At 41.8% G+C, this 17,086-nt stretch overlaps 1 protein-coding gene across 2 annotated transcripts; it reads left to right on the forward strand.

Moving 5' to 3' along the window:
- The first annotated feature begins 437 nt into the window (after nt 1-437).
- On the forward strand, nt 438-16,885 carry PPM1G (protein phosphatase, Mg2+/Mn2+ dependent 1G). Of its 2 annotated transcripts, XM_036903523.2 has the most exons (11): nt 612-751; nt 3,144-3,258; nt 11,640-11,709; nt 12,187-12,272; nt 12,600-12,732; nt 13,418-13,830; nt 14,398-14,535; nt 14,883-15,117; nt 15,429-15,558; nt 15,854-15,956; nt 16,278-16,885. In XM_036903523.2, the coding sequence occupies exons 2-11, from the start codon at nt 3,202-3,204 to the stop codon at nt 16,479-16,481; spliced, it is 1,569 nt and encodes a 522-aa protein (XP_036759418.1). In that variant the 5' UTR covers nt 612-751; nt 3,144-3,201; the 3' UTR covers nt 16,482-16,885. The 2 variants fall into 2 exon arrangements, with proteins under 2 accessions (XP_036759417.1, XP_036759418.1); XM_036903522.2 differs by lacking the exon at nt 3,144-3,258 and having other exon boundaries at nt 438-751.
- The last annotated feature ends 201 nt before the right edge of the window (nt 16,886-17,086 follow it).

Here is a 17,086-nt window from a genome sequence, read left to right on the forward strand (position 1 = left end):
CATTTTGTCTCTCAGATTCTACTCGTATAGGCCTCACCAGGCCTGGCGAGGTACTTCGTGAGCTCAGAACAAATGCTAGCCAACTTTAATAGAACCGAATAGGGAGAGGTTTGTGGAATGAGCGCGCGGCGGGGAGGGAGGGGGGCTGACACACTGGAGGATGGACCGGAAGCGCCGGGTCTCACACAAAAGACCTTCAGACAAACACTCGAGCGGTCGAGTTTGAGGTGCGAAAAGCTGCAGACAGCCACAGGTGACAAGATATCAGCGCGCCAGCGGGTGGCCAGTTGCGGCCGTTAGTGGGCGTGGCCGAGCTAGTCTCGCGGGAACGGCGTTTGGGCGGGCCGTTGGCCCCTCAGGAGCGGTGAGTTGCTAAGGAAATGACTGCCCGCCCTGCTGCGCCGCGCCGCGCGAGCTGGGCGGAGTCTGGAGCGGCGCCGTTTCCGCTTCCGCTCCACTCTGCTCCCGGCCCGTTACCGCCTCCTGGCCGGCCTCGCGCCTTTCACCGGTAACTTGCGTCTGCTGCGTAGCCGGGGGGTTGCTGCCACGAGCGCCCTGGGGCTCCGGCGCCGGCGCCGGCAAGCGTCGTGCCCCGCTCTCCTGCCCCTGAGGCCGCCGGCCAGTTGCCGTCATGGGTGCCTACCTCTCCCAGCCCAACACAGTGAAGTGCTCCGGAGATGGGGTTGGTGCTTCGCGCCTGCCGCTGCCGTACGGCTTCTCCGCCATGCAAGGCTGGCGCGTCTCCATGGAGGTGAGGCGGCAGAGGCCCATAGGCTGGCTGCTTGCTGTAGGGCGGGAACCCGACGGAGAAAGGGAGCGGGGGAATGGGGTCACCCCCGGGGAAGGGTCAGAATCTGGAGCCTGTGGCCGCAGCGGCAGTTTGGGGGGCGGCAACTAGAGCGGGCCTGAGGCCGAGAGGGAGCTGCCCGGTGCTTGGGGACTGTGTGCTCGTGGGCAGCTTGGTGGCGAGGGCTCGGCCATGTGCGGAGAGGTATCTGCTGCCACCGACCGCCCTCTCCCCGTGCCTTCGCGCCGTCCTCGTGCCATCCGAGCACTTCAGGCTCGTAAATAGTGTGAGGTTTAATGTGGGAGTAAAGTTGAAAAGTGGGACAGTGATTTTTGAGGGGAGACAATGATTTCATTTACTTTCGTGAGGTAGAGGCAGCTATATGTGAATTACTACTTTTTAAAAATAGGTGATGTGATAGGCCTCTTTGGGCGAGGAGTTTGACAGTTAAAGGAAGTCTGGGCAAATAGTATGTTTCAAATTCTTAGCACCTAGTTGCCTGGCTTTGGGCACTGCATGTTAATTTCAGAGACTCAACCTGACCTCCAAGAATTGTCACTCATTTGTATTCTCGTCAGGGCCTTTTACAGCTTTGGAAAACTTAAATCGTGTCAACCAGTATCATTCCTTTTTTATTATGTTTTTTTCCTTGGGATTTTTCTAAAACTTAATAATTGTCATTTGCTGTGCTTGTAGTTTATAGTTTCCTTGATTTTGCAATCATTTCATCAGGGTTTTTTTTTGTGTGTGTGTGTGTCTTAACTTACAGAGAACTGATTTTTCTAGAAAATTTCGCTTTGGATAAAGGGGAAAATGGAAACATTCTGGATAAAAAGGAGTAGCATTGGGCAAAATGGATGTGAAAGTACAAAGGAGAACAGGGAAAACTCAAGGAACTAAAGAAAAAGAGAAAAAAATAAGAAAGAGAGAGACATGTAATACATTGTCTTTGTGAAGAGTGTTACGAGATCTAGGCAGAGGGGCCAGGGAAATGCTCTAATTATTTATGGGATTGAGAATTTTTGCACTTAATAGGTGGGCTTCAAGTTAACAGCCAAATCCTGTCTCCCTTGGGTATTTCTTCTAATACCTCGCTCCTCCCTGTGGTTAGCTCTGGAATGACAGTGTAAACTTAAATCATTTGTTAAACTTAAATTTTGCATCCATGCTAGACTTTAAATGGTTCTATAATTTGGTGTAAAATTTCAAGAATGCAGGGGACCCTATAGTTCATCTCATCTAGCTTGGGTGCCACATTTTATAGCTGAGAAATTGAGGCCCAGAAAGGTTAGGATACCTGTGCCTTAGTGGAAGGGATCTGTAGAATGAAATCGACACTTAACTAGGCACTGTTAACCATCTGTGTCAACCTGAAGTAGGCATTCATCTTTCACAGTGGTGCACAGTATTGGGTTTATAGGGTGCTTGGTAAAAGTAGTCCGGGTGTTAGAAATATTTGCTATAGTTTCAAAAGGAAAACCTTTAACGTAAGGATGGGGTTTGGGTCAGTAGGTAATTTAAAGGTCCATTTCTATGGAACTTACTGGTAATGTTGTAAGATTTGAAGTGACAGTCTCACCTCACAGCGTGGATTTTCCTTCCAGGTTTCTCATTCCACATTTTCCACTTTCCTCTCTGCTGCGGTTTTTCCATTTCCTTGGTACTCAGCTTTCTAGTTTTCTTATGAATTGAATTGCTTGGGTATTTAGTTTTCCAAGCCATTTGCCCAGTGATTCTGTGCTGTTTGCTGCTTCTCTGCAGGGCATTTCTCTTTATTCTTGGTTTCTCCTCTGGTAAATGACTTTTTCATCTGTGGCTGTTGGGTTTGTAAGGATCTTGCTAGACTATTTCTTAGATTCTAATCTTCCTCCTGAGAGGTAATCACAAATCTTCCTATTATGGTTCATATTATAATTTAACCTTTGTTTGAATAGTTAAATAAACCTAATCAAACCCTCTTAAAGCCCTGTTTGGGATCCTGTTCTGCTGCACTCATATTTTTCCTTCTGGCTTTGCTTACTTTCCCCCCAAAGTATAACATAGTGTCTGTGTTATGGCAAGAAAATAACTATGAATTCTAGCCTCTTGAGTGAATCTTATTCTCAGAAAGTATACACCTGTTCCTCTTAACTTTTAGGGCTTAATTCCACCAGTTTATTAAGTCTATTGACCTTATTTACTTGGCCCTAATGGTTCAGTTGAGGTAAGTGTATCATATCAATACACATTATAGAGGTTGCTAAAATCCTGATTGATGCATAGATTCCGTGTGAGAGAGTACTATTTTACCCCTTCTCTTGAGGCAAGGATGGCAATTATCAATAGCTGGCATTTTATACTTTCTGCCTCTCTCCAGCCCCTCTTGCTGTGGAACCAGGGTGTTTTGAGGAGGGGTAATCAAAATACCACAGTTGATGTTCCCTTCCCTTCTTCCTTCTCCATGGTTTGGAGGGATCCTCAAGCTTGTTGAGGTATGTATTTTGGGGGTTTAAAAGGTAGGTTGTGGAAGGGTGCCTGAGAAATATATATGGAAAACCTCTGAGTTTTTTAGTGGCTAATGAGAAGTCCAGTCAAAATAGTTTTAGTTCATGTAGACTTACAGGGACAAGGATACTATTAGTGTTTGGTTGTGAGGTTCTCTGGAAGAGATGAAATTGCTTTCTTTGGGAAGTTAGGCTTTTTTTTTTTGTATTCTATGAATTATATTTTTCTTTTAAAAGAAGGTAGTATCAATACCTGGAGTATAATTTTGAGTAGGCTGTTTACTGCCATACAGAAGCTGGCTTATTAGTGGTCATAGAGGGTCACCTAAAATTGAATGTAGATAACGTTGAGCAGAAAATTATTAAGGTACTTGCATGAAATTGTCATTATATTTATGGGAAAAAATGTGAAATGGGATGCCACAGGCATGCCATGGGGTTCCACTTGTAGGAGAGTATCTGAAGCTGAAGAGCATTATTGTCTGATCCTCAGATTAGTGCCTCGTTTCTGTAGCCTAAAACACTTTTTTCTTACTGAACCAGATCAGATCCTTTGTCTAGGAAACAGTTAAGCAACTCTTATGAAAGGGCATTCTTTTCATTTGATTAGCATGCAGTACCTATTCACAATTCAAAGGTAGTATGAAATGTTATCAAATCTGTGCTCCATGAATGTAGAAACACTGTTTTTGCCATGTTATTCCTTTACAAGTTCTCAGTGACTGGAAGTTACAATCAAAACTTACTCCTTGAGGTTTCAAAAATATTTTACATAAATTATTTCTATTGCCCAATTTCCTAGAAGTTGTTATTACTACTATTATTTCTATTGCCCAATTTCCTGGAAGTTGTTATTACTACTTCTCCACCCCTAACCCTCTGTTTGGTTATCATCTTGGAATTGTACTGTGAGACAAGGTAAGGGCTTGAATTTGAGTGTAGAAATTTAACAGATCTGAACAGTAGATCAGTAACAGATCTGATCATTTCATGTTGAAAGCTGCTATTAAAATTACACTCCCTGGAAGCACAATCTTTAGAACTGAAAACTTAAAGCATCACTGATTTTTTTGTAGTAAGATATCATTGATATACAATCTTATGAAGGTTTCACATGAGCAACATTGTGGTTACAACATTCACCCATATTGTCAAGTCCCCCCCACACACACCCTTGCAGTCACTGTCCACATCAGCTTAGTAAGAAAAGCATCACTGATACGTAACAACATGATAAACACTGAGTACTGATTCCAGTGAAGTTATTTGCTGTTTCCCTCTAGATCTAGTTCAAAGATGGAGTATATCAAGTTTTAATTATATACGGTACTTGAAAATCATTAATCATTATAAAGACCCCTTTTTAAACAACTTTATTGAGGTATAATTCACTACCATATCCATTGAAAGTGTATGTTTCAATAGTTAATATATTCACAGAGTTTTGCAGCTGTCCATCACCACTGTCACTTTTAGAACATTTTCATCATCCCAGTAAGATAATTGTAACCATTACCAGTCACTTCCTATCCCCCTCTCCTCCAACCCCTGGCAACCACTAATTTACATTATGTCTCTGGATTTGCCTTTTCTGAACATTTCATGTAAATGGAATCATAAATATGTCACCTTTTATGTGTGGCTTCTTTTACTAAAAATAGTATTTTTAAGGGTCATCCATGTGGTATCATGAATCAATCAGTACTTCGTTTCTTTTTATGGCTGAATAATCCATTGTATGGACGTTTTGTTTATCCATCAGTTGATAGATGTTTGGATTTCCACATCTTGGCTATTATGAATAATGATGCTATGAACATTCAAGTACAAGCTTTTGTGTGGAAACAAGTTTTTATTTCTCATGTGTATATACCTGGGAGTGCTATTGCTGGGTCATATAGTAACTCCACTTTTAACAGTCTGAGCAACTATCTAACAGGTTTTTAAGTGGTTGCACCATTTTACATTCCTGTGTGAGGGTGTCAGTTTCTCTACATCTTCCCTACACTTTTTATCATCTGTCTTTATTATAGCCATTTTAGTGGGTGAGAAATGGTATCTCATTGTGGTTTTGATTGTATTTACCTGATAGCTAATGAGTAGGCATGAATAGACATTTCATGAATAGTCATACCACATGGATGACCTTTAAAAATACCATTTTTGGTAAAGAAGCCACCCATAAAAGGTGATATACTTATGATTCTGTAAATGTTTATTCATGTCTATTCAGATCCTTTGTCCATTTTAATTGGGTTTTTTATTGAGATGTAAGAGTTCTTTATATATTCTGGATACAAGTTCCTTATCAGATACGATTTGCAAATGTTTTCTCCCATTCTGTGGGCTACCTTTTTGCTTTCTTGTTGGTGTCCTTTGAAGCATAAGCGTTTTTAATTTTGATAAAGTCTAGTTTATTAAGAGTTTTATAGTTTAAAAAAACTCTTACATTTAGGTCTGTGAGTGATTTTGAGTTGATTTGTGTTGTATGGTATAAGGAAGAGGTCCAACTTCATACCTTTGCATGTGGATATCTAGTTGTCCCAAGCACCATTTGTTAAAAAATCTGTTTTTTCCCCTCATTGAATTATTGTGACATCATTGTTGAAAATCAGTTGACCATAAATATGAGGGCTTATTTCTGGACTCTTAATTCCATTGCGTTGATCTACATACTTAATGTTATGCCAGTACCACACTGTCTTGGTTACTATAACTTTGTGGCAAGTTTTAAAGTTGGGAAGTGTGATTCTTTCTACTTTGTTCCTTTCTTATTTCTTCTTTTCTGGGTCCCTTTCATTTTCATATGAACTTTAGGATCAGCTTGTCAGTTTCTGTACTAAAGGAACCTGGAATTTTGATGAAGATTGTGCTGAATCTGTAGATCAGTTCAGTATTCCTACCTTAACAATATTGTCATAGTTTTCTTGTGATATCTGTCTGGTTATGGTATCAGGATAATACTGGCCTTATAGAAAGAGTTGTAAAGTGTTGCCTCCTCTTCTGTATTTTGGAGAGTTTTTGTAGAATCGGTATTACTTCTGATTTGGCTATTTGGTAGAATTTACCAGTGAAGCCATCTGAGGTTGGGCTTTTCTTTGTGGGAAGTTTTTTTTCAGTATTATTTTATTTTTAATTGTGGTAAAATACACATGACATAAAATTTACCATCTTAACCATTTTAACATGTACTGTTCAGTAGTGTTAAGTTTATTCACACTGTTGTGCAACCAAGCTCCAGAATTCTTTTCATCTTGCAAAACTGAATCTCTTTATCCTTTAAACAGCTCCCCATTTCCCTCCCCCCAAACCATGGCAACCATGTTCTACTTTCTGTCTCTATGAGTTTAACTATTCTAGGTGCCTCATCTACAGTCAGATTTGTCTTTTTGTGACTGGCTTATTTTACTTAGCATAATGTCCTCAAGGTTCATCCGTGTTTTAGCATGTGCCAGAGCTACCTTCCTTTTTAAGGCTGAATAATATTCCATGGTATGTATATACCACATTTTACTTATTCATCCATCTACCTTTTGGCTATTGTGAATAGGGCTGCTGGGAACATGAGTATACAAATAATATCCTCAAGGTCCTGTTGAGAAGTCCAAGATGAAGGTGGGTATCTGGTGGCCCACTCCCAGGTTCATAGATAGATGGCCATCTTCTGGCTGTGTCCTCACGAGGCAAGGGAGCTGTCTGATCTCTTTTATAAGGGCACTAATTCATTCAGGAGGCCTCTTCCTTCATGACCTAATTACTTCCTAGAGGCCCTGTCTCCAACCAAATACTGTCACATTGGGATTATGTTTCAACATAAGAATTTTATAGGGACACAAAGCATTCAGAAAATGGCAAGTGGTCATACATGCATATAATTTTTAAAGTCAGATAGTAATACATGACTTTTTTTTTATAAATGATTTTTTAAATTAGGGTATCATTGATACACACTGTTATGAAGGTTTCACATGAAAAGCAATATGGTTACTACATTCATGTATATTATTAAGTCCCCCCATACCCCATTGAAGTCACTGTCCATCAATGTAGTAAGATGCTACAGTCACTACTTGTCTGCTCTGTGCTACACTGCCTTCCCCATGACCCCCACACACACCATGTGTACTAATAATACCCCTCAATCCCCTTTTCCCTCCCTCCCCACCCACCCTTCCCCATACCTCCCCTTTGGTAACTGCTAGTCCCTTCTTGGAGTCTGAGTCTGCTGCTGTTTTGTTCCTTCAGTTTTGCTTCATTGTTATACTCCACAAATGAGGGAAATAATTTGGTACTTGTCTTTCTCTGCCTGGCTTATTTCACTGAGCATAATACCCTTTAGTTCCATCCATGTTGTTGCAAATGGTAGGATTTGTTTCTGGTTGAATAGTATTCCATTGTAGTAATACATGACTTTTTAAACCAAAAATGTAGTTCCTTTCCCAACCATCTTAAAATTTTTTATTTTGATTTGTAAAGATTTAAATAGATTTACTCATCACAAGTCTAAATGGTTGATCCAGTAACAAAGGAACATCTGTGGATTATTTATAACCTTAGGAGATTGACATCAGGAAGGATAACCAGGCTTCTCAGTACAGACCAATGGTTGTCTAGAATGGATTCTAGTAGGGTAAGGCCTAAGAGTCCTGACTTGACTTAAGTGACCTGTGTATTCTGAGTCATCTCCTCCAGACCATCTCAATGGGAAAATTGTTAGGATACATCTCTAGGTTTAGGGTAGGAAGTGAAAGGGGAGGTGTCTTTAAGGTATTTGTCCTGAGGCATCTGGGAACTCACTGTAAGCAAATACAGAAGTCCTGCTATGTTGCAGAACATAAGTTTTAGGCCTCAGAGTTCTAAAGAAATTTAAGACAGTCTTTGCTTTCATGCTGGTTTACAATCTAGTTTTGGACCTAGGATACCCTTTTTCCCCATGGAATGTTGGATAACAATACAAGATAGCATAAGCTGAGTGTCAAATTATTGGTAGAGACAATAAGTATTAAAAAGCATTTAGATGGAAGAATGATCGTAGAGTATTGGTGTGATTGAGATAGATCTTTTGGAATTGGTGAGACTAGCTGGACCTTAGGAGAAAGTATAAATGGGGACAAACAGGGAGGAGAAAAGTGGGGAAGAAAAAGAGGCAGGCATGCCACTACTTTGTTGGGGTGGGGTGATCAGTGTCAAGAGTGGAGTAGTTTCTTTTGGGATGAAAGTTAAGAGAGGTTATAGAGATGGGTAGGAATGATTATTGAGTGTCTTAAATTGCAGGTTGTATGGAATTAATCTTATATGCAGTAGAATCCATTGAAGGGTCTAGTAATAAAATGTTATATTAAGAAGATTAATCTGGCAGCTGGATGTATGTAGGCTGGATTACAGGGGGCAGAGAGTAGAGACAGGAGTTAAAATACTATTAGGAGTAATGTAATCCAGGGACAAATTTATGTAGGAAAGCTCAGCAGGACTCAGTGATGGATGGTGGGAGACAGCCAGGAAGTTAAGGAGGACTGGCATATGGTGTTGCGCGAGAGGAAGATTCCATCGGCAGAAATAAAGCCTATAGGGGAAGCTCTGATTTGTTTTGGAGATTGCTGGAGTTCCTGTTTTACATATGTTTATGTAAGATGGAGAAGCCCAAATCCTTATGGCAACAGGCAGTTGGAGGTATAGAACTACAATTCTTTGCAGAACCAAAGAGAACTTTCAAGAAAGCTGACATGGTTTTATACTATTTAATTATATACAACAGTTGGAGAGACTGAAGCCTGCAAAATGGCTACTAGGATTGCTGTTAATGTCTATTGCCTGCTCTGTGAATAAAATCTTGAAGAAGTGTTTGTGATTAAGAGTTTAAGGGGAGTGTTAATCTAGAAAGAGAGGAAAAGCAGAAGTGGAGAGGTTAGGGTAAAGCTACTGAGAAATTCTGAGGTAGAATAGGGAGGATGAGATAGTTCGTGAAATATGACCTTGATCTAAGTAAAGCAAGAGGTTAGGTTAGCTCATCTGCTAAGAGTGAAAGGAGAACAGCATTGAGAACTTGAGCAGTGTGAGAACTTGTGACTGGCTGTGGTTGATGTATTTAAGAGTCAATGTAGGATACAGGGGAAAAAGTGCTGAATGGAAGTAGTGACCACAATCAACATGATTTTATGACTAGCCATACTTCGTGGCTTTGATTCAGGGGTAAAGAGTAGTTGGTCAGGTTATATGAGGTTGGATGAGTTTTCTAGATTGTTAAGAGACTATGTTGAAATACTTGGCTCTGGCTCAGAAAGGGACAGAGAGAAGGAAACATAAGGGTAAAGGTAGTGAGGCTGTGATCAGAGATATAAAGAGGGAAATTGAAGTGCTTAGAGAAGATAGAGCATTTCCAAGTATACATTTATCCAGAGGCTCACCGAAGAGTAGGGGAGAAAGTAATGTGGAGTAGTTCCAAAAACTCTGGCCTCAAGACATAAAACAGATCTTTATGGTGGGCATTCCTCTTTGAGAATGAGGATAGAGGAAAAAAAATGTGAACCAGGAGCTAAATTTCAGAGTGGAATATATATATATGCTAAATTCTACTTACAAAGGATTTTTACATGTTTTTCATTATCCTCACACTAGTCCTCTGATGATATGGGTAAGGTAGATACTCTTATTCCACATTATAGAGGATAAAATCGAGGCACTGCAAGAGTTAGTTGGCCAGAGATCATGCAGTATATGGCAGCATGACAATTCAGGGGCAATTCGTAAGTTTGTTTTGTTGTTACTATTGCTTATTGTGCAAAAATTTTAAATGTAGAAAAGTAGAAAATACTTAGTACCCAACTCTCTTTCTTCACTAAGTTTAATATGTGGTCTTCCAGACTTCTGAGACATATATACAGGGACTTTTTGTGTGTGTGTGCTTTTTATCACTTAATATATTGGGAACTCATTTCCAAATGAGCACATATTATTTCTGTAAGCATATATTTCATTGGAGGGATGTACTATTTATATAATCTAATCTATTCACGGAAATGTAGATGTTATCATTGTCTTTTTATTATAAATAATGCTGTCATGAACATTCTTAAGCATATCTGTACTCTTACTGTTTCCATAAAATAAACTTTTAGAAGTCGAATTACTAGTCAAAGGGAATGCATATTTGAAATTTTGATACATATTACCAAATTGCCTTCCAGGAAAGTTGTACTAATTTATATTCCTGTTGGTCAGGTATGAGAATGTGTTCTTACTTTAATCATATTACCATAGGATATTAATCTTTTTCATCCTAATTTGCACAAAAGGATATTTCCTTGTTTTTAATGTTCATTTTTTTATTGCTGTTGAGATTAAGTGCTTTTTAATAATGTTCACTGATGCTAGATTTTCTGCTTCAAGATCACATGGTCTTGTGAGGAACAGTTGAGGAGGTCAAAAAGATGGTTTGAATAGAACAGTGGATTCAAAAGAGATGGTACATCTGTGATCGAGAGTGGCATTGAAGGACAGAGAAAGACCAGTTGATTCTCTTGTTCCACTGGGGAGGGCTGGAAATAAGACTGCTCCTCCTTCCCCTACTAAGAAAGTAGAATTAGTTGGACCAGTTTCTCAAATTTTAGAAATACACTGGGTCTTTTAAAAACATTGTAAATTCCAATTACCAAGTACTGTATAAAGATAATGTAGTTTAATTATGTTACTTGTTGGGAAGATATTCTTTTCTAAATATATCTTCCACCTAGCCTGATGGTAATTTACCGAGTTAAACTTTGAGAGATGAGAGGAATAATTTGTTTAGATGGTGCTTATTTTGGGGGGCAGTATATTGTATATAGCTTTACAAATTTCTAGTGCTTTCACTTAGGCTGTCTAGGATTTGAGTTGGTAAAGCTCTTTGGTCTCTTTTTTCTGTCTCCTCTAATATTTCTTCCTTGAAGTTCACTCATTCACAGAAATAGGTCTGGAAGTGACTTTAAAGATACTTTATTCTAGTTCTTCCTGTAGTTGCCACATATCCAGAAAGGTCAGGTCTAGAGTTCTAGCAGCCAGACATTCTGCCATCTGGACTGAGATCTCCTAGGCTGAGGCTACTAGAGTGCAGAGGTAGTGACCTGATTCGTTTCTCTCTTCCTTCATCCCTCTCTCCTTCCTTTCCTTTTTTCTTTCTCCCTTCCCTCCCTTGCCCTCTTTCCTTTCTCCCTCTCTTCTACATTTTTTCTTATTTTTCTCATCCCATTTTCCTTTCTTTTTTCTAAGTCATGTATGTCAGCCAGGGAAGGGTTAGTAGATTAAGGTGTGAAGGTGATCTCATGACCTGAGGTGCACAAGGAAGAATATCCTTTGATCCTAAGGAGTGCTAATTATGCTCTTCTTTTTCCTAGGATGCTCACAACTGTATCCCTGAACTGGACAGTGAGACAGCCATGTTTTCTGTCTATGATGGACATGGAGGTAACTTCAGCAGATCATGTTGGTGACATTCTAGGACCCCAATTTCAGACTTCAGAGGGAAAGAACAGGTCCTTTATTCTTTCACTTTCCAAAATTCTGGTCTTTGGATACCATTTCCTGCCCAGTGCTGTTTTTCTCTATTCTGCCATTATTCCTCCCCAATAGGATACTGTATTGGTTCATAATCTCACCAGGCCTTTTTTTAATCCAAGAAACATTTATCTTTTTTTTTTCCACTAAGAACTTAATATACAGGTGAGAAAAGACAAGGGATATATTAATATAGCTCTGACAAAGGTAATGGTGAAGTCCATTTTTGGGTCAGAACTTCCCAAACATTGTGTTTCAAATAGGTTCATTTATGCTAAGACATTTAATTCCTCAGTTTTGGGGGTTCATGCCAGTCTGTCATGTAAATAGAATACCACTTTGTATATGTGGGAATTAGTACTCTGGGTGACCTTACCTTTCTTCTAGGGGAGGAAGTTGCCGTGTACTGTGCCAAATATCTTCCTGATATCATCAAAGATCAGAAGGCCTACAAAGAAGGCAAACTACAGAAGGTCTGTCTTCCCACAGCATTCATTCTCCATTTCTATAGGCTTTTCCTTATTTTCAAGTTCTTGACTTTCCTTTCTCATTGCCACCAGCTTCTTCTTACTGCATTTCTTCTTAAGAAATTCTGTGCCTACAATGAGTATGTTGCTAATGTGGACCTTTTTATTCTCAGATCTCTGGACTGTTTTTTATTTATATGTGAATCTTTCTTAGTGTGGCAGCTCACATTCTAATTTGTATCCCATCATGCTCAGGATTGTATATAGGCAGTTCATTTTATACCCACTATATTTTTAACTGTACTTGCCTCATACTATTTTGTTTATATTTAGGCTTTGGAAGATGCCTTCTTGGCTATTGATGCCAAACTGACCACTGAGGAAGTTATTAAGGAGCTGGCACAGATTGCAGGGCGACCCACTGAGGATGAAGATGAAAAAGAAAAAGTAGCTGATGAAGATGATGGTGAGTGTGGCATCCCTTGTTTAAGAGAAAATCAGCATTTAAGAAAGTATTATTTAATATATATTATTTATGTATCAGTTCTAAGAGAAGATGACTTCCTAGGAGCTTGGGGAGTCTTCATATTAAAGAACACTATGTTCTCCTCCACTAAATGTGGTTATGAAAAAGAGAATTAACTTTTGTTGAGTGCCCAGTGTCATAGTTGTAAGCATTTTTATATACATTATCTTCTGCCATTGTGATGGGGTCTTTTGGGTTCCTATTAATGTTTATGTGGCCTTTTTTTTTTTTTTCCAAGCTGAGTTATATCATTGGCTGCAGCTGCCAGTCATTAAGCCTGGACCTTGGGCCTGGACTAGCAGTGTGGACTTCATGGGTCCTCAGCCAGAATAGGGTTTCCAGATACCAATAAAAAATGATAAGTGATGAGGGAAAATATAGCAACTAGTGTTACTTAGACTAAGAAGTGGGTGAAAAAAAAAGACCAAAGGAAGTCTGTGGAGGCAGTGTTAACCTGAGAAGGAAGCAAAGAGGTGTTCTTCTGAAACGTATGTGAGAGCAGGCTTAGGAGTAGGAGGTGGTGGGCAAGTTGGAACTCAGGCTGCAAGTGCTGTAGAGGCAGTAAGAGGGACTGATCCCATGAAGAGTCTGGCATGGGGTGCTGATTTTAGCCTCTTCTGTGCAGTGGACAATGAGGAGGCTGCACTGCTGCATGAAGAGGCTACCATGACTATTGAAGAGCTGCTGACACGCTATGGGCAGAACTGTCACAAGGGTGCTCCCCACAGCAAATCTGGAGCTGGGACAGGCGAGGAGCCGGGGTCCCAGGGCCTCAATGGGGAGGCAGGATCTGATGACCCATCTAGGGAAACTTCAGAAGAAAATGGCCCTATAGCCAAGGCCCACAGAGGCCTTTCCTCCAACTCAGAACGTGGGACTGAGGCAGGCCCTGGGGGTGAGCCTGGCACTCCCACTGGTGAGGCTGGGCCTTCCTGCTCTTCAGCCTCTGACAAGCTGCCTCGAGTTGCTAAGTCCAAGTTCTTTGAGGACAGTGAAGATGAGTCAGATGAGGCGGAGGAGGAAGAGGAAGACAGTGAGGTAAGGGCCTGTGGGAGCTAGACAGAGATGATGAATCTGTGGAGAAGGCCTGTTTGGTCACCATGCGTAGCTTTCAACTCTTTTCTTTCTCCTATTTTTACATCATCCCTCAAGCTTTTCTTGAATTCATTACCTCTACCAACACAGGTACCATTAGCCTTCTTATCTCCTCCTATCTTAATGTTATAATAGATAGATCTAGTTCATGCCTTTCTAGAATCTGTCTTCTAGAGAGAGAACAAGATGGTTGTTGTTACTTTGGACTGGCTGTTTCCTTCTCTGGCCAACTTATTTTTGGCTATGTTGCCTGGAAGGTGTTTTTGGCTGACAACCCTGGCCTTCTTCAGGGCTTCCTGCTGGTGACTGCTGAGCCCAGTTCAGGATACCAGTTATACCCATCCTAGCTCTCCCCTCCACCACATTTCCCCATCATGATCATTGAATTGCATCTTTCAGTGTTTTGAGGACCTGTGTTCAGTCAGGGCCTCTTGGTTCTGAGTATGATTTGGGTGAAGGGGGGCAGGGGGTCATCCCAGCCTCAGCAGCCTGGGATCATCCCTCTGGCAGGAATGCAGTGAGGAGGAGGATGGCTACAGCAGTGAAGAGGCAGAGAATGAGGAAGATGAGGATGACACTGAGGAGGCTGAAGAGGATGAGGAAGAAGAAGAGGAGATGATGGTGCCTGGCATGGAAGGCAAAGAGGAGGTGTGTGGGGAAGGGAAGCAGTGAGTTTGGGTAAGCCAGGAGGTAGTTGTGAATCCCCCGATTTTGATAACGGGGACAGGGAAGCTCTTTGCTATCTTAGTACTGAAGTTATGGACATGGGGGAATTAATTCTACAAGGGAAACTAGATCTTTTTGGTAGAATTATTTCAGAGAAGGGAGGGAGCATGCTGTAGTCTCTGAAAAGGTTAAATCTGTGCTTTGCCTATTTGTTAAAGCTCTTTTGGTGGTCCTAGGGAGAGGACAAAATATAAGTGAATGGTCAGGAGAGCACCAATAAGGAGCTTGTGTTCAAAAGTTCCTGTGATGCTCCCTTTCTTCTTCTTAAGCCCGGCTCTGACAGTGGTACAACAGCAGTGGTGGCTCTGATACGAGGGAAGCAGTTGATTGTAGCCAATGCAGGAGACTCTCGCTGTGTGGTGTCTGAGGCTGGCAAAGCTTTAGACATGTCCTATGACCACAAACCGGAGGATGAAGTGGAGCTAGCGCGCATCAAGAATGCTGGTGGCAAGGTCACCATGGATGGGCGAGTCAACGGGGGCCTTAATCTCTCCAGAGCCATTGGTAAGGGACAGAAAACTACGGGAAAGACTTCTAGTGTCATATTCTCTGTTCCTGACTACCTAGGAGCAAACTTTAATCTCCATAGCCCTCGTACCATTCCAAGTAATCTTATCCTACCTCCTCTGTCCTTAAATATCTCTATGAGATAGGAAAGATAGGTATCATTTTTGGATGACGAAAATGGCTAGTGACTTAACTAAGGTTCAACAACCTGAAGACAGGGCTGAAACTAGAAAAACTAGTTCTCTATTCCCTTAGATTATGTGGGAAGTGCCCAAACTACTCATCGACTAACCATTTCTTTACCTCAGGAGACCACTTCTACAAGAGGAACAAGAACTTGCCACCTGAGGAACAGATGATTTCAGCCCTTCCTGACATCAAGGTGCTGACTCTCACCGACGACCATGAATTCATGGTCATTGCCTGTGATGGCATCTGGTGAGCACCAGCGGAATGCCCTAAAATTCCCTTTTTTTTCCCTGCAGTGTTACTTCTCTTGTAGGGCTCTGAGCTGCTTTGGCTTTATCATCCCTCTAATGGCTGCATTCAGCACCTTTTCTCAAGATGCTCTAGGATTAGAGCCTAGGCAGACATCTTGGTGTCAAGACCCCCAAGCCTAAGGCAGAGCTGAGGACAATCTCTGTAGGTGTTTATTGGCCTTGGAGGCTATCACCTCTGTCCATACTCCTCTCTCTGCCTTGGTGGAACTAAAGACTATTGTTTCTAACCCCAGGAATGTGATGAGCAGCCAGGAAGTTATAGACTTTATTCAATCAAAGATCAGCCAGCGTGATGAAAATGGGGAACTTCGGTTATTGTCATCCATCGTGGAAGAGGTGAGTCCCAGGGTGGAGTTGAAAGGGTATCTGGTCTGCCAGCCAAGGTTTTGTCTTTTGACCTGAGCTAAGACCAGAGCTGGGGAGTATCATTAATTATTAACATGTCAAACTCTTGATTAGAAAGTTCCACCTTCTCTCACTTCCTTGACTTATCCTTATTCCTCATTCAGTAGCAAGTTGTCTGTTTTGTGATAAAACTGTTGCCCATTCCCCTCTTTTTGCCATATTGTCTTGGAAACGGGGCCAGCCTTCTTGTGGGACTTTAAGTTCCCAGGAAGGTGTTCAGCTCTGAAGCTGAGCTACCTTGTCCTTTTGTAGCTGCTGGATCAGTGCCTGGCACCAGACACCTCTGGGGACGGTACAGGATGTGACAACATGACCTGCATCATCATTTGCTTCAAGCCCCGAAGCACAGCAGAGCTTCAGCCAGAGAGTGGCAAGCGGAAATTAGAGGATGTGCTGTCTATTGAGGGGGCTGAAGAAAATGGCAACAGTGACAATAAGAAGGCCAAGCGGGACTAGCGGTTGTCCAGACCCCTGCCCATCTAGACTGTTTTCTGAGCCCTTCGGACTTGGGACTGAGTTTTGTCTTTTTCCTTTAGCCTTAGTGGTTATGAGGTGTGCAGGGGGAGCTGGGTGGCTTTCCTCAGCCCATTCCAAGGAGGGCGCTCCCTCCGCACAGCAGCCTGGGAGCCTCTGCCGTCGTCCCCAGCTTCCTCCTTGCTCCTTGGGGCTCACCACCGGTTCTGTGCCTGTGCTCTGTTGTGTTGAAGGGAAGACCGGAGGTTCTGGTTTTTACTCTGTGAACTTTATTTAAGGACATTCTTTTTTATTGGCGGCTCCATGGCCCCCAGCCGTTTGCACCCGCTCTCTGTTGTATACTTTCAATCAACACTTTTTCAGACTAAAAGCCAAACCTAATCGTGCCCGTGGTGTCCTTTTTTTCTCTTCTGCCGTCCTGTCCTGGTCACCCAGGGTGCTCTGGTGCCGTTCTTACCCCCATCGGTAGCTTCCATCGAGCCCTTCCCTGCGTGCGTGCGTGCGTGCGTGCGTGCGTGCGTGCGTGCGTGTGTGTGTGTGTGTGTTTGTGGGGCGGGGGGGTGGGCACGTGTGTAGAGGAGAGGGCC

This window comes from Manis pentadactyla, chromosome 2 (assembly GCF_030020395.1).
Source record: "Manis pentadactyla isolate mManPen7 chromosome 2, mManPen7.hap1, whole genome shotgun sequence".
NCBI lineage: Eukaryota > Metazoa > Chordata > Mammalia > Pholidota > Manidae > Manis > Manis pentadactyla.

Excerpts from the sequence above, each read along its gene's own strand:
- PPM1G (XM_036903522.2), top strand. The coding sequence starts at position 632 with ATGGGTGCCTACCTCTCCCAGCCCAACACAGTGAAGTGCTCCGGAGAT. Across the intron at positions 12,733-13,417 it reads AGTAGCTGATGAAGATGATG|TGGACAATGAGGAGGCTGCA; the intron begins GTGAGTGTGGCA and ends TCTTCTGTGCAG. Across the intron at positions 14,536-14,882 it reads GCATGGAAGGCAAAGAGGAG|CCCGGCTCTGACAGTGGTAC; the intron begins GTGTGTGGGGAA and ends CTTCTTCTTAAG.